We start from the raw sequence: 27,145 nt of genomic DNA on the forward strand, positions 1-27,145 counted from the left end.
TTCCATATGGAATTTAATTTTATTCCATATGGAAAACCTACAGATCTTATGGACTAATTAGCATATTTCATGAGATTTTCCATATGGAGTATGTACAGAATCCATAACATTTCCATATGGATACAAAGAAATCCATGAGTGCTTCAAACTATAGAATAAAAATGTCCATATGGATATTTCTGTAAAAGTATGTATGGATTTCATATCCAATCCAGGTAGAAAATTTTGTACGGGCAGTTATAGGAGAGAGGTTGTTATTGTTTTTTAATGTAAAGTATCATTATGTTCAGGTCTTCATCATCATCATCAGTCTCATGACCTAGTGTGGTCGTTGAGGCACTGTGCTGCTGAATGTCTGACCAGTTCCCTCCACTTGTCTCGATCATGTGCCAATGCCTGTGTCTCCGCAAAACTTTTCCTGGTCCATTCTGTGATGCTGTCAGTCAACTTTTTTCTCAGTCTACCTCTCCTTCTGCCACCCTGGATGCTGCCCTGCAGGACTGTTGTGGATAGACTGTTGGCTCTAGTGACATGGCCATACCATTTCAGCTTTCTCTTTTTGACGGTGGTGAGGAGGTCCTCATATTGGCCTACTTCGCGCTTGATGGTGTTACGCACTTCTTCATTTGTGATGTGGTCCATGTAAGAGATGCCAAGGATGGTTCTATAGCATCTCATTTCAAGTGACTGGATTCTTCGTTGTAATTCTGCTGTCAGGGTCCATGCCTCACATGAGTACAAAAAGACTGAGATGACTAAAGCTCACAATAGTCTGATTTTAGTTTTCAGAAAGATATTCTTGTCTCTCCAGATGGGTCTTAGCTTTGACATAGATGCCATTGTTTGTGCTGCTCTTGACAAAATTTCTGCTCTTGATCCCTCTTCAGTGATTATGGAACCAAGATATTTGAACTGGCTCACTGTTTCCAGTTCATGTCCTCTGACTTTAATCTTGGCTGAGATTTGTTTGCCACTATTTATCATCAGTTTTGTCTTCTCAGTGCTTATCTCCATGTCAGATCTGGAAGATGTTTCATCCAGGTTCTTCACTAAGGTGGCTAGCTCGTCTTCACTGCCTGCCAGCCCATCAATGTCATCTGCAAAGCGGAGGTTGGTGATGTTACGCCCTCCAATGCTGACTGTCCCACAGTGGTTTTCCAGGGCTTCACTCATGATGCACTCTAAGTAGATGTTGAAAAGCGTGGGTGACAGGAGACAGCCTTGACGCACTCCCACTGTTGTCTGGAACCAGTCCCCCACAACACCTTGGGCAATTACTGCACTGGTAGCCTTGGCGTATAGCTGCTTGATGGTACTGGTTAACTTTTGACCCATGTTATACCTCTGTCAAAGACCTTTTTGAAATCTATGAACACATGATAGATGTCTTGTTGGTGTTGCGAGTACTTTTCGCACAGAACCCTGAGATTGAATATTTGTTCTGTTGTGCTTCTTCCACTCCGGAACCCGGCCTGTTCTTCAGCGATTATTTCTTCTGCTTGTGGTTTCAGTCTGTTCAAGATGATCTTCAGCATTACCTTACTAGCATGGCTGATCAAACTGATAGTTCTGTAATTTTGGCACAGCTGGAGATTGCCTTTTTTGGGAAGTGTTATAATCAGTGACTGGGTCCACTGTGTTGGCCATTCACCTGTCTGCCAGATCTTGTTGCAGATTTTTGTTAGTAGCTCTTTCACTGATTCTCCACCATTCTTGATAAGTTCAGCTGGGATGTTGTCTACTCCAGCTGCCTTCCCATTCTTCAGTGCTCTTATTGCTGACTCCACCTCTTTTTTGAAAATGGGGAAGTCATCATCATTTAAGGAGTTTGGAACTTCAAGCACCTCTGGGTCTCCTGTGGACTGATGGTTGTAGAGACGGCTGCTCGAGTTCGCAAGCTACAAAAACTTGGTACTAGCCAACACCCTGGGACAACATAAAGCTTCACGATGCTGGACATGGCACTCACCAAATGGAACCCATCACAACCAGATCGACTACATACTGGTTCAAAGCCATTACCAATCTGGCATCAATAGAGCAAAAACAAGGACATTCCCAGGTGCTGATGTTGGGAGTGATCACGACCTCGTGATTATGAACTTCCGAGTGAGGCTAAAGAAAATTAACAAGCCAAAGAACATCAGGCTCAAATTCAACCTTGAACAACTGAAGGACCCTAACATCTGCAAGTCATTCCAAGCCACAATTGGAGGAAAATTTGCTCCACTCCTTGTGATGGATGGTGATGTCAATGAGATGACAGACACCTTCAACACAGCCATGACAGCAGCTGCCAAGGACATCATTGGCCTCCATCGCCTGAAGAAAAAACCCTGGGTTACAGAAGAGATTCTGAAGCTGTGTAATGCCCGAAGAGAACTAAAAAACACCAGACACACAACAGGGGCACTGAAGTACCGAGAAATAAACAAAAATATCAGAAAAAAAATTGAGCAGAGCAAAAGAAAATTGGATTGGACAAAAGTGCACAGAAATGGAGAACAGTCTGATAAAGAACAACAGCAAAAAGGCATTCCAAATTGTGAAAGACCTCACCAGACAGAAACAACCAAGAGTCAGTACCATTCCAGACAAAAAAGGAAAATGCCTCACAGAAGCGAATGACATTGCAGAAAGATGGACTGAGTATTGCAAAGAACTCTACAACCATCAGTCCATGGTTCAGATAAGAAAGCCATATGTGAAGCAAGCAATTTTAGCAAAAGAAAACTAAATTTCAAAACTCTTGATTGAAGAGGCTGACTGTGAAGCACATCAGCATGGGAGACAGTTATAATACTTTGCAAATAGTTCAAACATATCAATATCAATCATTCTGGAGTATAAAATGTCACTTATTTGGGTCACACCCATGGATCCCCCTTGGGACTGCAAAACACACTGTGTGAGTCTCAATTGCCTCCCAATGCTCTCTAGATGGTTGGCATGTGTGTATTATGGTCATTACCTCTTGACATTGTTTTGCTAGGTTCCTGATAATCTTTGTGCCTTCTTGATTTTGGATCTAGGAATAGTAGAACAAGAACTTGGTCACAGCTCATAACTTCTTTCAAACTTTTGTCTGCTTCTGGTTAGATGGTCTTAAATAAAGTATGCAGAAATTTGTCTGACAATATATAATACACTAGTTTATCTGGAAAAAGGCAAAGTAGTATTATTATTTTGTGCATTTCTGCCTAAAATGCACACTTGGTTTTTGCCAAAGTGGTTCCATGTTAATTATCTGGAAAAAAGTATAAAGTAAGAAGCTCGCAAAACTCAAGCACATTAGTAAATAAGCACGGCTGATGCAAATAGCTTTAATTCACATCTTGTGCAATGCTATGTACCTGATATGAGGTCTTTTCTGATGACTGTAACAGTGTCGGTTGGGTCATCCAGTGCAACTTCCTCCATCTTATTAAAATCAATCTTATATTCTTGCCCATCAGACTGCCTGAATGTAATAGATGGCTTTTGTTCTTTGAAGGCTGTCTCAATAAGAAAATTAAGGTCAGTAGTGTACGGTTTCAAATTTGAACTTTCTGAAGTAATTTCAATATAGTACCACTGGATAAGTTTAATCAGCATTTCTGCACTCCTCTTGTCTTGCTCCCTCTTATCTACATCTCGTATGAGCCTATGAATAATGTCAGACATTCTCATAATTCGATCAGATACTCCCTCAACTCCAATTCTTCCAGTGTTGAGGTCCACTTTAATTTCTACTCCCATTTGTTCAGCATTTCTGTGTAGTGCTGATATCTGCAAATATGAAGTATTTAAAGTGACTGGCATTAATTGGATTTGGTCTTAGATGGCAAACAGAATTTCACCTGGTAATCGTGATAAGATAAATCTTAGAGATTATTGTCGCTTCTATAGCTTTAGGTAAAAGGTATGATCTGGATGGCTGCTCAATATTTTTTCATCTATTCTATTTAAGTACAAGCTATTCTATTTATAAATGATCAGAACTATGTATTTAATATCTATTTTCTTTCAAGTATGAGTTGTTCTATTATATTAATGATCATAATTATGTATTTAAAATTATATATATATATATGTGTGTGTGTGTGTGTGTGTTACGTTTAAGTTAGTGATGCATTGCAGAAATCTAAGTTGACACCTTAGGCTGTAAAACAGGTGTCCATAATTATCCATTGTTGTTCTTTGGCCATCATGTTTTCGAAAACTGTTTCATATAACAAGCTGTTTTAGCTTTTATTCTTTATATCCCTTATGTGAAACAGTATTTCACTTAATGTGTACAATATTATTTTATATGTTATAAATTTTCCATGTGAAATTATTTTGTACACTTGTACAAAATTTCACAGCGATGAAAACTTTCACATATGTCCAAAAGAACTTAATTTCACATATGTTATGTGAAATTCTTTCTCATATGAGAAAGCATTTTTTACACCTGATAAAACATACAAAGATGAAAAATATTTATTTTGAATCTGTAGGAAAATAAATTTCACACACAGTTGAAAGCACAAGCCATGGGAACACTTAAAAGTTGTAACGAATTATGCTGAAAAGTTCAAAATGCTTTGCTTTGGTTTTTTGTGGCACAACAACACCAGTTATTTAATGCCTTGTCCAAAGACACATGACAAAAGCTGACCCTTGGGCTGATGTGATGGTAGGATCTAAACCCACCCCCTTTATGTCACAAATCCAGTGACTCCATTAGTGGCATTCCATGACATGCCCATTGGCACATCAAGTATATTCTGCATTCCCCCAAGCTTGAAGGGGGCAGAAGGCCAGTACTTCAAAAACTGAAAAACAGTATATTCATTTATTTCAACAGTAGGTCAAAAAAGAATGTTTGTGTATTATTTCAATCCATTAGATACTTAGAACTTTTTAATGATAAAATATGTTTGGAAATTATTTCTCTTGTGCACACTGAATATATATATATGTGAATCATGGTACTAATTCAGTTTCCATAGTAAATCTATGCAAACACTACGATATCAAACAAAAATTCAATAACTTTAAATTTCTGAGTGCTTATGATCAAACCTATATTTATCATAATAGATGCAGCTTCTATGTAGAGAAAACTATATGACCCACAGTATTTCAGGACCTAATTGTGTTTGAAGTATGTGCTTTCATTTCCGCACCTGAGAGTCAGGTGCTAATTTCAGTAATAATGTTCCGAACTCAAGTCTGTTAAATGACTGAAATTCCATCAATAAAACAATATCTCTTTTTTGAGTTACAACAAGTAAAAGGTGTCAAAGGATTGTTTTCACTAAAATCTAACTTTTCATATCAACTAATCACGACCTGCCCAACCTATCTATATTCTATTTTATCTTCAGCAATTTCCAGACTGGTTCCCATTTTACAAGACCTTTAGTATTTTGAATCTTATATCCACCCTTGATTTACTTGACAGACTGAGGAATAGAAGTTCAATGCATATTAAACATTGTGCATAGTCCTGCTTATCAAAGATTACATTAGTGAATATTAAATTATATTGCAAGTTTATATTGTAATTGTCTATTTCATTCAATATTTATGTATTTGAGCTTTATTTAAGAAAATCAGAAAAAATATTAAAATAAAGCTATCTAATCAAGAGTCACCTTTTCTACAATCATCATTTATCTCTTCAATTTAAGATTGAACTATATTACCAGCTTTTTCATATTATGTAATTAATCAGTAAAAGGTCAAGGTGCTTGTATTATTACAGAAAACAATATTTTAAATTATCTAATATTCTACCAGAACACATAATTTAAAACTAAAGAAAGGTAGACATCAGTCAATTAAAATACAAAATAAGAAGTTTCAAAACATTCACTGAATGAAACTGATGGGACACAGAGTCATGAGAGGTCATCACCATTAAGCATGGTGGTAGAGACCTAAGTGATCATATACGAAGCATAATGTTTCAAAACACAACTAGGAAATACCACATTGTTGACCATAATTGCTCTATAACTCGTAAATTGTATAAACTTTATATATATCTCCATTTAGCATATTTAGTCAAATCTACACACTGCACCCTGTTCCCCCTTCTTGGCAACAATGTATATCTGTGTGTTTCATATTCAACTGAAAGTCTCTCTCAGGTATACAAAAGGTAATAATTTTGCTTGTTTTCCACAAATAGAACCAGACGTTTGCACTTATTGTAAAGTTAATTGACATGCATATGTGGAGTCACTGTAACTGCTGTTGCTCACTACAGGAATCACAGTATTAATTCAGTTCCTACAGTAAACCTTGATACTCAAAATTCAACAACTTAAAATTTCTGAGTGCTCATGATCAAACCTATATTTGACAGTATAGATGCATCCTGGATAACAGCTTCTATGTAGAGAAAACTATATGACCCACAACATTTTCTAGATCTAGGTGTGTTTGAAACATGCTTTCGATTCCGAACCAAAAAGTCAGGTGCTAATTTCAGTAATGATGTTCCAAACTCAAATCTGTTAAGGACTGAAATTCCATCACTAAGACAATGTCTCTTTTCTCAGGATAAGCTCTCAAAAGTTCCTTTTACTTAAATCTAACTTTCATTATCAACTAATCCTGGCTGGCCAAACCCATATATATTCATTTTTATCTTCAGCCATTTCCAGACTGGTTCCCAATTTTTACCATACCATACCTATAATGCTGCTCTGATGGATTAGTACACGAGAAGAATGACAGGTTCCTAATACTGTTGCCTATACATGCACTAAAATAACATTAGAATAAAGGTAAAGGAGCCAGATTAAATGTGGTGACTCAGATGCAATGCGTTTATAAGATGTCAGTGCTAAACTATGGTGTCAGCTCATGTGCTCTACAGCTTGTTATACAGAATCTTCAGATTCTGCATCAAAGAGACATAAGAGCAAACAATTTACACAGTAAATACAATCTAAACTAAGTCTCATAAAGCCATCAAAAGGTACGTTTTTTTCAAGGCTGCATTCTGACACTAGATTAATTGCATTAAGACAATGGCACTGTGCAACCAAGAGGAGGAAACCCATTGTGAAAAGTATGTATATACACTAAACCAACAGAAACAGCAGATGGATTCATGAGCTCATTACCTAGAATACAAAAGTAATTTTAAAGCCACAGTCTGTGATGTAAATAAGTGGATAAAACCAGGTCATGGGCTGAATCTGGTCCAGAGGCCATATGTTGCAATGCTTGGTTTACAGAATACACATTTTACATCAGGATGTATTGCCAAAAGACTAAAGTCAGTACTAAATGAAATAATATCTGATAACCAAGCTGGTTTTATTAAAGGAAGATATATTGATGAAAACAAAAAGATTATTAATGACATAATGCATATCACTGAAGAATTACATCTGCCTGGTATCTTCTTAGTAATTGATTTTGGAAAAGCTTTGGATTATTTTAAGGGAATTTATTTGCAATGTTCTAAATTTGTATAACTTTCAACCATTCATAAAACAGGTGTTAAAAACTTTGTTTTTGTAACATCTCTTTTGGTGTGTATCAAAATGGTTTTGTATTTGATGTTTTCAATGATTTTAGGCTGAAGACATGGTAACACACAATCTTCTTAACTTTTTCTAATATGTGCAGAAATATTGTCAATTATTAATAAAAGAATAAGAATGTAAAAAGGTATTTAACTAAAGGAAAGATAATTTACTGTCAGTTTGCAGATGATGCATTCATTCTTGATGGATCTTTTGAATCCCTTAAATCTTCTGCTGATGTACATGTATTAGAACTATTTACAGGGATCTCAGGCCTGCAACTCAATATTAACAAAACAAAAGCAATCTGGCTAGGCAGTACGAAGTATTATGCAGAAACCTTTCAACCTAGGTTAAAACTGCAATGGATTAATAATTTATTCTCCTGGGTATGAAGTTCTCAGTTCACTTAATTAAAATGGGACAGGTAAAGTTTGAAACTAAAACACATCTGATAAATAATTTTCTGAGGAAATGAGCATCATCTGGTAAAAAAACAGTTTTAGAAACCTTGGTGATTCAAAAATTAAACCATTTGTTCTTCTCCTAGTCAACTGCCCTACCCATCCAATTTTATTAGAGATATGAATGGAGTATTTTCACATTTATATGGAAATCAAAGAGAAACTATGTTTCAGAATATCCATCAAGAATGATTTAACAATGATAGATATTAAAATATTTATATTAACTCTATAAAAAAAACTTGGATTTCTTGACTTTTATGACTAGGAGAAAATGTATGTCTGAATACAAAGTATGTGGCATCATAACACTGCTGTGTTAGGAAATGAATATATAGATAAATTACCATAGAAAGAAAAAAATGTTGTGGGCATAATGTTTTATCATCCGGAAAAAATTTTAATAAACAGAAATGTACATCAAACAAGAGATTTTATGACAATGAACTTGCAGTGGATCACACTAATAAGAGAAAACAAAGCAGAAATAAACTGAATGTAATATTTCATATATATTTTAATATTTAATATTCTTGCTAATTATTTTCACAGTAAAAAAGAATGTCAAGATTTGTATACATTAATTTTAGCTCTATCTAATGTTTCACCAACCAATGAAAAAAGATGACAAAAAATTACAATTTTACTAGTGACTATCAGCCATATTATATTATAATGTACTTAAAGTAAAAAAAAATTAAAAGTTACAGTGGTTTCATTGTAATTTTATACATAGAATTCATCTGATAAATAAATCTGTAAAAATGGTACAAGGGCCCCAGGTGGTCAAATAGCCTATGGCAGTCACCTTTACAGATCACTCGCTTATCTCACCTCTGTTTATTGTGATTTGACCATAATGTTGTAATAATGTATAGTCAAATCCCATTGCCAATTTGTACAGATAATAATAATAATAATAATAATAAAATGTGGTAAAACTACTTTACAATAGTTTTGTTTCTGGGGCAGTCTACGGAGCAGCTTGCAAAAGATCTAAGTTATGGTAAATGTTTAATTTTCTCTTTCTAATTACTGCTCACTCTTCTCATTTAAATACCATTCAAAAGCTCTGACTTTTCATGAATAACATCCAAACAATCTCTGCTTGATTGATCAAACTTAGTTTTATACACACAAAAATTCTTCTCAGATAAATTGGTTGTGAATTTACATTTTTTTAAAAACTTAAAATCCTATCTTAAAGTGAGAATATTTTATTTAAAAGGAATGAATAGTCTATAGATTTAGTCCTGCTCAATCAACTATATCTTATCTGTATAAAGTTAAACAGTAGTTTCAATAAATCTGCAACTAAGTTATAAGAGCTTTAATTAAGATTTTGCCCTTTAAAACTTTTCATTTTAAATTTGGCTAATTTACATATTATATTACTTTTTTGTTTCTTCTTACCAAATTTTACATATTATACACTCATTAATCAATCTTCTTTTTAACTGCTGAGCAAACCAAAATACATTTCTGAGAAATGATGAGACTGTGAAATTAACTGCTTTGGCAGCTGTACTGGAAATATTGATAGTACTAGTTTCATTCTGGACTAACTAAAAATCATTTTAAGTCTTTCTGTGAAAAACATATGAATATGACCATCCATTCATAATTTATAGCAATAACAAGAGTTTGAAGATTATTGTCATTGTGGCCATATTGGATGTCAGATCAGCACCATTTTTATTTTGAAAAACTATACATCATAAATAGTCTTCTTGTGAAAACCCCACAGTAATATTCCATTCCATTTAAGAGTAGTAATATTAAGATTTTCCAGATATGAATATCAGATTGGCATAATTTTTCAATTAAGGCCCACTAGACATCATAAGAAGTCTTTTAGTGAAGATCTCATATCAATTCAGATTCATTCAGGAGTAGTAGCAATAACAATGTTTTAAAGATAACTGCTGTGGTGACCATAGTTGATCTCTCAGTGGCAACATTTTCATTTAGGGCCAACTAAACATCATGAGATGTCTTCTGGCAAATACTCCACATCAATATGAAAGCTGTTCAGGTGTAGTAACAATGACAAGATTTTCAGGATGGCTACTGTGTTGGCCTAATTGGATGTCTGAGCAGGATCATTTTCATTTAGGATAAACTAGAACATGGGATGAATGTGTGTAAACTTTCAAGGCAACCCTCCAAGTACTTTAGGAGAATTAGTAAAAACAAACTTGTACATATGGATGGATGGACAACAGAAGACAGGACATCCTATAAGCTCTTCTGGTCTATGACCAGTAGAGCTAAAACATCAACAACAAGCTTAGCTTAATCTAAATATGTTTAACACTGTCCTTAAATGAAAAAGTAATTAACAGCTGTCACTGCTTTATGCATGAGCAGATCTGAAATTATGTTGTTGGTCATGCATCAGGAAATACAATAACTGCTGGTTTACCTGATCGGGAGCAAATTTCTTGATAACTGACTCTGCAAAATCAGTTCTTGTAAAGTCATTCTTCAAAAGATAGTTTAGTTTACTTATAGCATCATCCAGGTCCCTATTTTCCCAGGCATAAACATCAATCCAAACTTTATTGATCAGAACAACTTCTTTCCTCATGTGTGAAGTTTTCAATGGCACTTTCCTTGGGACTTGTTCCTCGCCACCACCTAGTCCCAAAGAGAAATGTGGAATCAATGTCAATGTTTAGTTCATAAATGTTATGCTAGCAATCTTTACCTTGAAGACTTTTTGGTTCAATGACAACTTGGAACAAACTTTTATGTCTTGATGTAAACCTGTGGGCACAGTGAAGATAATTTATATGGTCATTTGATAAAACTTGAAGAAGAATTCTGATTAAAATCAGGATTATAGCTTAAACAGTAACCATATCATTTACTTCTTTATAATGTCCATGCTATACAGACCAACAATATAACCAAAAAACATTACATTATATGCCTACTATGTCAAGTTATTTTGCTAAACCATTCTTCTTTCAGTCTTGGTGACCTTGACCTTTGACTCCACACTGATATATGCCATTCTTGTTTCAAATGCAAGTTATCTACAACATTTGGACATGGTTTGTGACAGAGGAGTTATTTTGTGGAAATTGTTTTCCTTCTTGGAGTTAACTTATTCTGAACTTGATCTCTGATCTTTTAACATCCAAATCAACAGGTGTCTTCCTTGTTTTAAATGCAAGTTTAGTGTTTTCCTTGGTATCATCTATTTAATAATGTGCTAAAAGTGCTATTAAAATCAACAAAAACAAACTACATAGTTTAGTCATGACAAGAGGTACAGAAAGCATGTTTTGTGGATAATTGTTTCTTTCTTTCAGTCTCTGTGACCATGGTGTTTGACTTTTTTGATAATAAATCAAACATCTGTATTGTCTCATAATGCAGCCATCCCAAAAGTTTGGTCAAGGTAAGTAATGAAGAACTCAACAAATCAGGTGGAAATATAGAGGGCTTGTGGGGGGGGGGTAGGGTCAATTACTATGATACTTGCCTGTCACTGGTGCCTTGCTTACCTTTCCAGGACATAATTACCCTCATTCAAAATTAGAAAATCATTGTAGGACCATGTTCAGTAGCCATCCTCTTTAACTTGGACTCAAGGCTAATTTGTACGACATCAGAACAGGTGAGAGAGAATCTTGCAATAATGACAGGTAAGTATTATATTGCAAATTAGCTTTACCCCAACTACATTTTAACAGCAGTAACACAATACCTGTTAATATGGCTTGCTGAATTTGCCAGCTCAGAGGAGACTGATGAACCCATATTTTGGTATAAAACTGATATAATCACCCTTACAGTAGGAGTGTCCACTACTATAAATAGGCAGGATACTGGACCACATTTTGCATCACTATTGATAGTGCGAACCTGGAAATGGTGGATACCAAAATATCTGCAGAATTGTTAATAGGTAGGAAATCATATTTTCTACACTTTCACATACTTTTTGAAGCAGCCAAATTGAACTCTACAGTCCTAACTGGGCAGAGAAGTCCATCTTGATCATTCCTAACAACTGAGACTGGGAATCCAGATGCGGAGTGGAACTACTGAAGGAAGTTGGCTTTATGCCAGAATATTTAGCTGACAAAGAAAAGAAATGGACTTATAATAACTGCTAAACCATGAAGAAACCTTTTTCGATACATAAGATTTGAAGCCCACTCCTTGTATTTGCAGAATCTAGGACAGCAGGAAGACAGTTTTAAGGGTACAGTTCTCAAAAGCTTCCCCCAAAAGTTTGTAACGGGGATTTAACAAAGCCCACAAAACAGACAAGAAATTATATCCAGGCATCAGTCAGCATTATACAGGTCTCTGCAGCTTAAAGTACTGAAAAAGATCAGAGATGAGGATCAGAGGCAATCACAGGACACTTGGAGAACTTGAGCATGTCAAATAGGGCTGTCCTATAGCCCTTAATAGTAAAGACTACATCATACAGGGCTGTCCTATAGCCCTTAATAGTTCAGACCATGTTAGACAGTGCTGTCCTATATACCTTAATAGTAGAGACCAAGTCATACAAGGATGTCCTGTAGCCCTTAATAGTACAGACCAAACATTCTATCTCTTCAACAAGAGAGTGTGTGTGTATGTGATTTGGATTTTTAACGTAGCTTTAACAATTTTTCAGTCATATCGCTATGATGTCTCACCCAATCACATTATCCTGAAACCAGGCCAACCAGTCCTAAGACTAACCTCTTAATGCTGAGCGCCAAGTGAGGCAGCTGTTAGTACCATTTTTGTAAGTCTCTGGTATGACTCGGCCAGAGGATTGAACCCATGACCTCCAGCATCCGAGGCGAATGCTCTAACCACTAGGCCACTGGAGCAATACAAGGAAGAGAACAAATTCTGTTACTTTACTGCATTTTGAAAAAGACAGTTAGGATCAATGGGCTTCCAAATGTATCATTCAAAGAAGATTCTCAACTCTGCATCATGGATCTTGAAAGTAGTTCACTTCTTAGCCTGAACAACGCTGTTAGCAGCTTCGCTTAAAAACTTGTTGTGATGGACTGATGGCCAAAGATGAGCCAAACTGATTGCTTCTGCCCTCTCTATTACACTCTTCTACAGAAGGGTGTGCACCTCTTCCTTTTTTGAACCAGTTTTAACAGGAGAAAAAAGATACCTTTCCATGAAAGAGGAGGGTGGTCCCAAAAACAAAACTAGTGGCCCTCCCTAAGAAATACAAAGAAACTATGTATCTGACCAATGCTCTGACAGCCTGCTATGCACCCATTGGGATGGCTGGAAAAGGGATGCAATGCATAAGAAGTAAGTCTTTTGACCAAGAGAGAGACCTAACTATGGATTGCTTCTTGGACTATTGAGGTTGCATCCACCTAATGGCTTTAGAAGAAGGTCCTTTTTTGTCTGATTTCAACAGGCCAAGCACCAATGTGAGAAATAGGTTTTGTTGATCCCTAAGGTCCTGAAAAGCCATGGAAGGAATGAGACTTCTGAAGAGATTTTCTGCCTCCAAATGAGCAGCTCTAAGAAGGTTCATGGATGGCTAGTCCAGGTCCCTGTAGAAATCCCCACTACCATACATGTACACTGCCTACATACAAGGGTTTTTCTCCTGAGTTTAAGTGTGGTTGATGTTTTTGGACCCCAATGTGCATGAGTTATTGAAAGCATTGTAGTTGAAATTTTTGTTCATCTGCATGCAAAAAATCAGCTCAGTGAAAATCCTCACTCTCTGAGATCAAAACTCCTAACCAAAGTTTGGAAATCTGATCTGTCCTGACCTGAAATTTGTATCGCATGTATGCACTAGCAACACACCTGTGTTTTGGGGGTGATTGGTGGCCAAGCTGGAGAGCACATTATGTAGCTGGTCAATGAGACCAGCAGTCTCAAAATAGATGGGTGAGACAGACCACCCCACATATTGCCTAGCAAACTCCTGGCTCCTCAAACACTGAAAGTGTTCCCTAACCATAGTTTAAAGAGGGTGAAAAAGGAGATCTGTTTCTGATGCAGCCTCTGAGAGTCTCTCCCTGGAGAGAATATTCTTGTCCTTTAAGCCCATGAGCTTTAGACACAAATCTGGGGGAAGAAGGCAGTTCACCACCTTATCTAAAGACCAGATCTCTTCCTCTTCTGCCACATGATCGGAGGGATATAGGAGACCAGATCAGGAGGAGGAGGAACTATTTCCAGTCACCTGTTCCTTGAAGAACTCACTGGAATCTATCAAATCCAGCAAGACATCTTTGTTCTGCACTCTCTCCTGTGGGGAGGCAGGTCTTTCCAACTCCATGTCTCTCTGCTAATGGGTAGACCTGGGATAGGAGGAATCCCCCATCTGACAACTCCTTGTGGAGAGCAGTGGGACTGCCCTTAGCAGCAGACTTTCCAAGAGGACAAGAATGCTTATTGACCTTTCTCTACTGTATTTGCCTCCATATAAGCAAACATTGTGGGTAAATGAGTGTACAAAGGGTAACTGGAAGATAAAAGATAATTTAAGAGTGATTGACAGTTGGTTAAATATTGTCTAAGGAAATAGGTTGAACACAAGCTACATTTTAGAATAAATGATAACTTCCTTTACGATATTTCAAATACAAATACATTTACCGTATCAAAAAGTTCCTTCATGTGTGGAACATTGTAGTAATGATCACACGTAGGTTGGAGATCGAAACAATCTATCACACAAGAGCTTCTCAGTAAAGGGTTCATTGCAAGAAAAGTGGGTTACATAAGTATGACCAATTCTAATTCTTGTAATAACAACCTCGTCATAAAAAATAAAAAGATTGACAAGAATGACCTATTTGGTATTTCAGTAGACTATTCATAAACTTTTAGTTTTCCCTGGAACCCACTATGGCTCCAACCACCAGCTTCTGCACCTACATGCATTTACTATTGTATCCATTTTTATTCCATGTGAATGGCTTAGCTAATTTTCACCCTGTGACATTTTATTCCAGGTCACTTGAACCCTGAAGCACTTCTATTTTTAGGAGGATGAATGTGTTGATGTTTGCATATGTGAACTGTTTTATACTGTTTTCTGTCATGTTTTGGATCCAATGATATTCACCCCTTCTCAAATACAGACTAATTCATCATCTCAACATGTATTTGAATGAAGCTAGTCAATATTACAACAAGGTATTTTCAGTTCCATATTAATGTTGTAGGATTAACATTCACCATGCCAAAATGAAACCTCAAAATGAACCTCATTTATCAGCAAGTATTGAAATTAAATATGAATTTCATCCTCCTCCCCACAAAAAAAATTTGGAATGAGTGAAGCCTGCATACACAAGATCTATATAGACCAATGAATGTGTGATATTTTAATTTCTGAAAAGTTACACTGAAAATATTCATCTTTAATAAGACAAAATTAATAAAGAAAATGCAAGAGGAAAATACCAACATATTTTTCTGCTATCACTATTAGGCAAAGATAACCAAACACCTGGCTCTACTTTTAAATATGTATAGTGTTGTTGTTCTAATGGGAGTGAATCAAACACTGGCAAATTTATTTTAAAAAGATATGGACAGTTTACCTGTGAGAGTACGTTTCAGTATTCCAAATAAACCCTTTTGTTTGGCTCCAAGGCTCTGTTTCTGGGCAGTATCAACAAACTCCTTGACCATCTGCCTTTGGAAAATTACAATGCGGACCTCTGTAACAGTTTTTGGTTGAAAGTCAAAGATTGCATTGAACATTACAGCAGCAATCTCTTGTGGAGAGACACCAAGACCTGAAAATTATAAGTGATACTGCTAACATGCAATGTATTGAATGAGATTTTTGTCAAACATTTCCAAGTCTCTATACAAAATTTCATCCCTTAATATAAAATGGTTTTGAATTTTTGGAATGGAATTAAGTGTGATGGAAAATGGAAAATGCTGTAATGTGACCTTTACCTTGATGGTAGGACCTCTAATGTGATGATGTGTAACTATACTAAGTACCATTTTTTAATCTCAGATGGTTTCAAAGTCACTGAGCAGAAATTAAAGTTAGATGGAAAATGTAAAATACATCATTTAGCTGCAACAATGACCTTGAAGAACAGGACCCATATTGTGGTATGTGATATGTCATATATTTTTTATGACTATACCGATTCAATTAATGATACACTGTTTGAAAGTTATAGAACAGAAACAACAGTGTCACTGATGGATAAACAGAGACAACCATGAAATACATTCCTGTGACTGATGATAAGACCACCAATGTGTTGTATTCATGATACACGTTCTATTGATGATGTACAAGCAATTACACTCAAACGCCATTGATTGTTGTTGTTGTGGGGTTTAACGCCATTTTTCAGCACGATAGGCTATACATGGCGGCCAGTATTAATGGTGGAGGAAGAACCCGGAAAACCCCGGAAAGAACCACCGACCCACGAGAAGCTACTGGCAAGCTTTCTCACATGCCCACATTGGCTGAATCTTAGACTCGAACCGCCGCAGACAGAGGTGAGATGGCAGTGATCCGTAACGAAGAGCGCTTTAGACCACTCGGCCACTCGGGGCCCCTCAAACGCCATTGAAACTACTGAGCAGAAATAATAGTGTGACAAAAGGGTGGACAGAAGACAATGCAGATAATATGTCCACCACCTTTCATGAAAAGGCAAAGGAAAAATTAAGAGAGCTATTGTGCAGAAATGAAAGTTGTTGTAGTTGTTGTAAGGTTTAACGCCATTTTTCAGCACAAGATAGGCTATACATGGCAGCCAGTATTAATGGTGGAGGAAGAACCTGTGAAAACCCAGAAGGAACCACTGGCCCACGAGAAGCTACCGGCAAGCTTTCTCACATACCCACATTGACCGAGCCTGAGACTAGAACACACACAGACAGAAATGAAAGTAAATGGTTCTTACAACATGGGGCTGCAACACCACTTAAAAAATAATGGCACTGAATGAATAGCCAAACTGATCCAGTCTCTTCAATATCAAACTGTCAACCAAATTTGGTTAAAATCCAATGATGAACAAAAGGACATATTGTATTGAAATGAAATTTTGTGGGTCTGACAATCAGGGGATCTAACTCCAATCAATGATGACAACAGAGACCTCAACAATATAAAGCTGGCTACAAACTTTGTTTGAGATCCAGTTATAATGGATCTAGTAACAATGCGTGCATATCATAAAGGATTCCACTCTTTACAATCTGCACAGCTGGACCATAAACAAGAAATTATCTTGGAAAAGCTAAGTTTGCAGAATACAGACACAGAGGGGCATTAATTCTTCTAAATGCAGGAAATCCAACTTGTTCAATAAATATAAAAATGCATAATAACACCGGCTGAAAAGCAATATTCTTAGTAAAGCTCCATAATGCTAAGTTATGAATAAATCAGGGACCATAACCTTTCTATATGCTAATGTTAAATGCTGGAATGCTTTCCTAGAGTCTCATCAATACAAAATTGCATGCCATATTTGGCTGAAATATAAAAATGCTCAACCAAGTCATGCTGTAGAAATCAAAGTCTGAAGGATGAAAAACAAGGGTACAAAACTGTATATAATGTTGTGAATTGCTGGAAATCCAACTATCTCAAGGCCTCATCAATTAGAAACCACAAGCAAAAACAAAAGTTATCATTTCCTTTTTCTATGTGTGTGTGTGTGTGTGTGTGTGTTTGTGTAAACACACACAAAAAGAAGCTCAGATAAGAATGAAATTGCTTTTTGTAAGGCTAAATCGATTTTCAAATATTTCTGTATACATATTGAGATTAAAAATCAAGGCAGAGCATAAAACATAAATCCATTCATTACTTTTTGGTACGAGTCAATCTGATCATAACTCCATGTCAAGTGTACTTAGGTAATTCCTTATCAATCTTTACTACAAATGTACAGCTGGATTGGGTTAAAGTGACATGCCCCTTAAATCTTCTTATTACAATCAAGAGAGAGAAAGAGAGAGAGAGAGAGAGATTACTTGTTCCAAGAGCTGGGAAGGCAATACTCTTTGCTTTCAATTCTTCAGCTTTCCGCAGACACTTGTCTATGACTGGTCTCCATTTGTCAGAGTCTGCTGCTACTACATGTATTACGTTTTTGCAATTTAAACCATAACCTGTTGTCACAGCAATTTTATCCTTTTTCATAGCAGCAGCTGAAAGCCCAAAAGTAGTAATGAATTATTTTTAAAGTATCCAAACACAATAAGGTCTTGAGCTGCATGTAAAGATCACAACTGAAACACTGCTGCAAACACTGACCTTGATCCCATGGTCATAAGGCTTTGTTAGAAGTATGAATTGTCTAAGCTTCAAAATGATTCATCCTATAAACAAAATAAATCCTGGGATTTAGAAAATATAAACAAATGAATTTTTTTTTAACAAAGCCTGAATGCAGATTTTCTATGACTGTGAACTTGAAAGAAAGAAAGAGTTGAGCCTGAATAAAGAAAAAGCCACCAACTTATATTATTGCCTTCAGGGTGTGAAAAACTGTCAAAACATATATCATGCACTTCCATTAAAATATCTTAATTGATTCAATGTTATAGCATACATGGACAGAGATCACATATTTATATTATCTCCTGATGTGACCTAGTCCTTGAGGCAAGAGGTTGTGACTACACCATGTTATATAACTGGTTCAAGTTTCATTAAAATATCTCACTGGTTCGAAAGTTATATTTGAACAAGTACATACATTTGATTCTGCTGGATATTGGGCAGGAACATCATTTTAAATGCCATCTACTACACATGATCATAATTGTTGAAATCTACCACTTTTGAAAATTAACTTTTTTCAAACACAGAATAAAAAACCCTGTATTTGCATGCATTCTATCCACAAGGTACAGATGCCAGTCACGTCACAAATATTATACTGGGGACTGAAACTGTACAAGTACAACGATGTGTGCTGGTGTCCAATTAAAAATTATAACAATGACTGATACAAACTGAACAAACTGTAATTTGGAAAACATATAGCCAAAGGCAAGATGTTTATTTAGGTGTTGTAAGTAATATGATAGGGAACAAAGGTGGTTCATAATTGCTTGTTAGTCTTAAATTAAAAACTGACTGACTTTTGACACAGGTGAGACAGAAAGAAGAGACTGACCAAACAATTATTTTGGCAGTAACACTTGTGTAAGTATTTTGAGTTTTCTTTTTTATAACTGTTACTCTACTTTTCATGATGTTTTAATGCAAACATTTAAGGGAAGATCTTATCTTATTTTGGTCAATTCATGCCAAAATGCTGAAATGTGCAATTTATTCCCATGTTAAAAACCATCAGCTAAAATTTAAGTTCAACAGTGCTTGGAAATAAGAGTTTAAGTCTGTGCCAGTGTGCAGCAAAGCTCCTGTCTGTCTGCATTGTGTGTTTCATACAAAATGACAGTAAATGGAGAAACAAATGATATCACCGGACCTAAGTAGACAGTATCATATTGTGGAAATTTTTAATCAGAAAACTGTTTGAAGCCTGTTAAGTTTGAAACATAATAATCACAATGAATATCATCAGGCAGTAAACATGCTTATGGATTCTTACAAATATCATTGCAATTTACTCTGAGACACACAACTCTTTCTTTTTCATTAAAATGATAATACTCAGACTCATATTAATTAATTATTATTGTAACATTGCCATCAATCTGATTCCTTTTCAAAACTTGCTGTTCGATTATAATATGAAGAGAATACATATTATGGCAAATAACTGCACTTGTTTTGATTTCAACCACCTTAAAACACATTAAAAAAAACTGATTAAGAAGCCAATCTACATATCAAAAGTTTGAAAATCTACTGATCTGATGTCTTGGTTCTGTCACATATATGCACAGATATGTTACAAAATTATACTTGCTGTACCACTATTACCCCAGTTAGAACAACAATATTCTAGGTGTGGCATAATATATGCATTGTAGAATATTTTTCTCTGTTATTGAGGGAGATAGGATTTTATTCTGTTCAAAAGATAAATCAGTAAGTTAACTTTTTAATGACCTTATCAGCTTGTATTTTCCAGCACAAGATATTGTCAATCATGATACCAATTAGTTTTTCATTTTCAGACTGTTGTATATGCATTCCTATTATCATTGCTTTTTGAAATAATTTTTCTCAGCCTTTACTCTTGCTCAGCTACCATGATCAGGGCTTTTGATTTGGCCACATTTAACTTCATACCATTGTGTTCACACCAATTTTAAAAAAAAAACCAAATCTTTATTTAATTTAGTGCTAATCTCATGGCCTGTTGATCCAGTGTTATATAATGTTGTGTCATATGCGAACATTCTGGTGGTGGATAGCTCAATGTGATACGGTAAATCATTGATGTACTGCAGAAAGAGTAACAATCCAATAACTGATCCTTGTGGAACATCTGACTTTATCATTTTCTTATCTGAATGTTTATTTAAAATAGAAACTTGTTTTTGTCTGCCTCCATAATAGGTTTGAAACCAAGTTAAGCTTTCATGGTTAACTTGATATATGCTGAGCTTTTCCAGCAGGATTTTGTGATTTACAAGGTCAATAGCCTTTGAAAGGTCAAGAAACATGGTGTCTACAAGGTTACCTTGATTAATTGCTGTTAAACAATCATTCACCAGCCTAGTTAGTGTAGTCTGGCATGAATGTTCTTCAAGGAAGCAAATGTTTAACTTATGGATAGATGGATGGATGCAGGAAGAATCTGACAACAACATAACACAATATGACCATCTTAAGATAGGCATATAAAATAGATTTGGGACATCTTGATGCTATGCCTTTGATTTCTTATTACCTTGTGTTTTTAGTTCAGCTGCCAAGGCCTCACCTCCTTTCTGCATGATTGCATTTGAAACAGCACCTATTTAATGAATTGAAACATGTAAATTAAGTTCTTAATTATTAGTACAATGCTTTAAAGGCAGATTTTATTGTCCATGAAACTTTTTGGATGATAAATCAACTCTCAAGAACTGTTGTATAATTACTCTCTAGAGGTACAATTAGCTTGGTACAATAATATAATAGTTTGTAGGTTGATTTAAAGATCTACAATATTATTTTGAATAATAGATGCTACTTTTTGTTTTGTTTGACTGACACATCAGGAAAATCAAAAAATATGCAAAGCATAATTAATTATTTGATAATCTCCATCTTTGGCAAACAACAGCTCTTCATTAAATATTAAATTTGTTTGAGATGACAATCTTAGCAGGTTTCCATAGACTTTTAATCCTTAATCTAGTTATCTTAATCAAAGAAGAGATAATGGACTAATTTATATCTTCAAATTAAGATGTTCAGTGGGTTCAAAACTGTTGAGTAATGATGTACCAAACTCTGGATTAGCGGAAAACTCATGCATATCCGATTCATGCAGGGCACGTGCTGGGCTCAAAGTTTTAGGTGAAGTGACATACAGAATCTTTAAATTAATACAAAAGTACATGTATATCAAAAGAGCAAAATAAATTATGTATTGTCTGGTTTTCATTGCTCATATGAACAGAAAAAAAGACACAAAAGTTGGCACTAAAGTCAGAACATGAAATTATTCAATGGCCAGAAATAGGGGTGGTGCATTTGAAGACATTACCTCACAAAATGGAACAGTAATCTTCCAAGGATACCACTACAGATGCAAGATATTTGCAACACCAGAGCTAGCAGCCAGTTTTACCATACATTTAAGCACAAACATACTATGCAAAAGGTTGCAAATTTGGAATTTCAGTTCTGATTCAAGCACTAATTATCTCAAATATTTTTTTATCAATTTAATCTGTGGTAACTCACATACACCTAGGTTTATTTGTGTACGACTTAATTTGAAATGTCGTTGCTTAAAGATGTAAATGTTCAAACTGCTTTGGAGTGTTTAATCTATTCGAAGTTTCAGAGCTTCAGTATCTTTGACTATAAATGTAAAAATCTGTCCACTGATATATCTTTTATTAAATGACATAACATGAAACCTTTACTGGTATTGCAGTACTACACATAAAGCTGTATAGCTTTTCTTTGTTTTCACATATGAATCTATATCATATCTTATTAACATGTGTCATTTAAAGATAATGTGTAGAAAGTAATCTATCCACTATATACAATGTTTCTCATCAACTTGCTCTTTTTTGTCTCAATTTTTTTTATTTTAAGAAAAACAACAACATAAAAACAAACAAAAAACTCCAACATACATGACCACCTATTTGTTTCCATGTGATAAAAATAATAATGCAAATATTTATCATTATGATCTCACAACTCCTGACAATGGTAACTTCTCACAAAATTTATTGCAAGTTGTGCCATTAACTTTTCCTCTCTATAAGATACTCTGTCTGGAGCAAATACTACTCAAATGATATGATATAACTGTAAGGTCACCCTAATTCTCTCATGACAACACTGGGTCTGCTGGAGCATTTGACCTAAATCTAAACAATCATGCCACTGTATCAAAATCAGACATCTGTATTTTCAAGCCCTACCTTTATTTCTTCTTTAAATCTATTCTCTTTTCAGAAAATTCCCCAACTTTTATTCAAATGGAATCATGAATTTCACCACGTATTTTATTTGTACAATAGAATGAAGATAAAAATAAAACAGATCATCCCCTTGACAAAGTGCAGCTATTACAAATACAATATTAACATGACTTTGACCATTGATTTATTAATCACAGACTCATCAAAAAGCTACACTTCCGTAAATGTTTATAAAAACTGCGTACAAAAATTAGGTTTATCATGTGGAACACAAATGACAATTTTAGCTCCTGTGATCTTTGACTTCTGGATCTAAAAATAAATAGGCAGGTGTATCTGTCAAAATGATGACTATCTACTATATATAAGTCTGATAAAACCTAATTCAGGAAACTGATTTTATTAGGCCAAAACCAACAAAATTTAAAAATGTATGTTCTAGTTTCCTTGACCTTTCATGTCTTGGCTTCAAAATCAATAGGGAATTGCCCCTGCTCGACCTGTCTAGAAAAAATTAGCCCAAGAAAACTCAATCATATTATGGAAAAAGAATATGGTAACTGCATTTTCAGCTGCAGTGATGACCACTCTAGTGGCCTAGTGGCTAGAGTATCTGCCTCGGATGCAGGAGGTCGTGGGTTTGAACCCCAGCTGAGTCATACCAAAGACTCATAAAAATGGTACTAACAGCTGCCTCGCTAGGCACTCAGCATTAAGAGGTTAGTGTTAGGACTGGTCGGCCTGGTGTCAGGATAATGTGACTGGGTGGGACATCTTGCTACATGTCTGTGGCATGATGCCCCAGTGCTAGACATCACTATAAACTGCCACACTACAGACATTGTAGTGATATGACATTTCAAAGCTATGCTAGAAATCCCTATCACACAAACACACAAGCTTCAGTGACCTTAATCAATATGCCTCTGCCTCTATTCATGAATGAAGTTTGAGATAAATAAAAGACCACAGGAAACTATATTGGATGTCAGATTGGTATAATTTTTGCTTAGTGTAACCAGACATCATAATAAATCTGCTGGTGAAAATCTCAATTTGATAAGACTTTCCATGTAAGACGAGCAGCAGTAAGATTTAAAAACAGCTCCCACTGTGGCCATACTGGATATCAGATAAGCATCATTTTCATTTATCCGTCATAGAAAGTCTGTTAAGAAGTAGCAACAATGAGGTTTTTAGGACAGCAGCCATGGTGGGCATACTGGCTGCCTCATTTACACCATGTTCATATATTACCAGCTAGACATCACACAATGTCTTTTGTAATTTTTGTGGTTTGATAAATCCATATATATTTATATACAACATCCATAAAGGAAGAGTGTTAACAGCACGATTTTCAAAATGGCTACTGTAAAGGCCATGCTGGAAGCCAGATCAGCACCAATCTCACCTGGGACCAACCAGACCTCAAAGGAAGTTTTCTGGTGAAAATTACATGCTGATATGACTTTTTGTTCAGGTCTCAGGAGTTGACAAGATTTTCATTATGACTGCCATGATGACTGTACTGGATGTAAGAATGGTACCATTTTCATTTTGGACCAACTAGAAGAAGTCTTGTATTGAAAACCCCATGCTGATATCATACAAGTAAAACCCGTGAGAGGTATATGCATAATTATTGCTATTATAAGTGGCAAGAAAATGCATAATTTGGGCATAAAAAGTGTTATCGATATATTACATTCCAGAATTACAGCACATATGGAAAAGATGCATTTATTTTTGCTACTAACCTGGTTCTGCAGTTGGTCAAAATTCTTATCACATTGGGCAAAATCCACGTGGATTAGAACCAGTATACAAACAAAACATATGCTGAAAAATTATTTATGTACTTTAACTAAATGTGTAACCTTTGCTGAATGATTGTGAAGTGGAATTCTGCAATGAAGTGTTGTAATCTACATTACTCTCATTTTCTTCAAGTTTGTAAAGCAGTGTTAATTTGTCCTTTTTTCTGATCTGACATGTTTGGAAGTCTCCAAAGATCCATCTGCTCTAACATCTTCCATCATATAACATCCACAACTGACAACAATAAGCATTTCAGTAAACATATGGCACCATTTTCTTTAAAAGCATAGACTGGTCAGCTAACTAACTCGCTTAACAATATAATGAATCTGCAAGGCATAGTTCACATATTAAAAAACACATCAGTTTTCTTGGAAATGGGTCATACACAATTGCTATACTAGCAAATATGGAAAGTATTCTTAAGCTATTCTTACATAGTAATCTTTTTAAGATTATTCTCAAATTTATATGAGCTGAATTAAAGAAATGATAATAAAAATGTCAAAAACAACTTTATATTATTTTATTTTTTAATTTTTTAATGAATCGAAATAGCACAATCCATAAATAAGCAAGTGTAAAATGTAATTTGGTGAAAAATACAAAAACATAATGATTACACCAAAAGCGTTATGGTTGGCATGTATACATGATGCTGTGAAGTCATCTCATTACATCCAGGTACCCCTTTGAGGTACAAGTCAACAATCAATCTAGCAGAGTGTAAACACAACCACAACACTGAGAAGTATTTAAGGATTCGCCACAAATATAATCAGCACAACATAATTAAAATTTTATTTTGCCATCATCATTATGACCATCACCATAATGACATTGCTGAAGTTAAATGTCAGTAATGTTTCCCTAGGACTCTTATGTTTTGGTGGGAAAAGTGTGACCCTCAAACAGCTTGAGAAACTGTACTCTTGCTCTGATCTGTAAAAAATCTAAATCCATCACATTTTGTTGGAAATTTTTTATCTTGACATTATCAAAGAAAACAATATCTTTGAACATGACTTAGTCAGTTCCTAACTTGTGGTCAAAATTGAGTGTACACATATTCCTGTAAGGAGGTTAATAATATATGGAAATTAAACAGAAACAATATAATGTCATTCTTTTCATCTTACCTGTTTGGATGGTGATTTAGAAACGGTTGTTTTAAAATTTGTCAATTTCATTTGTAAGCATATCTGGCAATTTGAAATCTGTTGGCTAGTTCACAAGTTAGGAGTTAAGGCAGGAGTTTAAAAAATATATTTTCATTCTTAAACGAAGCTGGCATCAGACAAAAATATATCCGAGCTGAACTAGCATATGGCCACACAATTGCCAATATCCAAAGTTCTTTATCCGCATTTTCATAATGTGCGCTGCAGATGACGATATCATACAAATATGTGTGAGTACATAACATCTTCCTTGTGCATGCATTTTTTGACTCTTCATAAGACATATACTTAATATTAAAAACTGGACACCCACCGTTCATCTGTGAAATGAAACCTGGATGTAAACTTGTGATAAAGCCATCTTTTCCTAAAGCGCCCATAGACAACAAGCCATCCCATAAGCTCTTCTGGTTTATGACCAGCAGAGGTTGCTGTAGTTATTGTAGGGTTTAACACCATTTTTCAGCACAAAATAGGCTATTCATAGCAACCAGTATAACTGGTGGAGGAAGAACCCTAGAAAACCCCAGGAAGAACCACCGACCCATGAGAAGCTGCTAGCAGGCTTTCTCACTTACCCAGAGGTGAGATGGCAGTGATCTGGAATGGTGAGCACTTCAGACCACTCGTGGGCCCCACCAAGAGAGGCAAAAATGGGACAAATACTGATAACATTCCACTTTGTTAAAAAGGATGCCTGTGACAATTTATATCCTCCATTTGCATTTTTTTAACAACTAAATCTTACCTCGAGAAAGGTCTAATTCTTCATTGGAGCTGTTAATAATACAGTCTGCATCATCCTGAGTTATGTCCCCTTCATAAATCCTCACATCAATTTTCCCAAAAGTAAAGCCATCTGCAAATCTTGATTCTTCAGTTTCCATGGCTACTGCTGGAGCAGCCAAACTTTCTGTAATGCAAGTAGTTTTTATGGTATATGAATGATCAATAATTACTTAATGATCAGGCTGGTTTTATACTGAGATGTACAGTTGACCTGATGCACTTTTCTGCGTACTGTAGGAGGTGACTAATGGAGGAAACATGTTTATGGCTGAAGGCATGAAGTGATGATGCTCAGAGAGATTGGACTTTATAAAACATTGCAGCTTTTAAGTAGAAAAATGTTTACTTCGAATTAACCCCTAGTGCCATGCTTATGCATCATAAGGTTGTACCCTGGTACTTCTGACCTCTATAGCGTCAAGATCAATTATGATATGCCAAAGTGGGTGGTATTGCAGAAGAGCAGACAGATGTAGCAAAATAGGCAGCCCAAAACAACATCCTGAACTAGACATTCAGTTAAATGAAAATCTCTTCGAAGCAGATGTAACTGGATGCATTCAGAAGTAACCCACAAAATACACTTCATTCTCCCAATTCAGGTGAAAATGACAAAATTCTCCAGTAGTTTGTGAGTGAATTTCAATGAAGTCATCAAATTTGAATATTCCTTGCCTGTTTGATCATTTGTGCATCAATATTTCACATAAATTACCAAAACACACATTGCTTGACAATTTGTATGAAATTTCTAAAAACCTTATTAGTTCATTAACACCTAGTGCCACATTTATGCATCATGAGGTTCTACCCTACTTCTGAGATTTGTAGTGTCAAGATCATTTATGAT

At 35.4% G+C, this 27,145-nt stretch overlaps 1 protein-coding gene across 2 annotated transcripts in view; it reads right to left on the reverse strand.

Moving 5' to 3' along the window:
- LOC149773324 (protein mono-ADP-ribosyltransferase PARP14-like) overlaps positions 1-27,145 on the reverse strand; it is a 60,815-nt gene that overhangs the window by 22,414 nt on the left and 11,256 nt on the right. The window contains exons 3-8 of one of the 2 annotated variants that reach the window (XM_089946460.1): positions 26,255-26,419; positions 20,803-20,868; positions 17,963-18,139; positions 15,538-15,735; positions 10,404-10,618; positions 3,354-3,768 (exon numbers count right to left, since the gene is read on the reverse strand). In XM_089946460.1, coding sequence (XP_089802586.1) covers positions 3,354-3,768; positions 10,404-10,618; positions 15,538-15,735; positions 17,963-18,139; positions 20,803-20,868; positions 26,255-26,419 — 1,236 coding nt within the window. Of the gene's footprint in view, positions 1-3,353; positions 3,769-10,403; positions 10,619-15,537; positions 17,919-17,962; positions 18,140-20,802; positions 20,869-26,254; positions 26,420-27,145 lie in introns of those variants that run through there. The other variant, XM_089946461.1, reaches the window with a different exon arrangement.

The sequence above is a fragment of the Sinohyriopsis cumingii genome, unplaced genomic scaffold (assembly GCF_028554795.1).
Source record: "Sinohyriopsis cumingii isolate HCF-2022 unplaced genomic scaffold, ASM2855479v2 utg000673l, whole genome shotgun sequence".
In the NCBI taxonomy this organism is placed as follows: Eukaryota; Metazoa; Mollusca; class Bivalvia; order Unionida; family Unionidae; genus Sinohyriopsis; species Sinohyriopsis cumingii.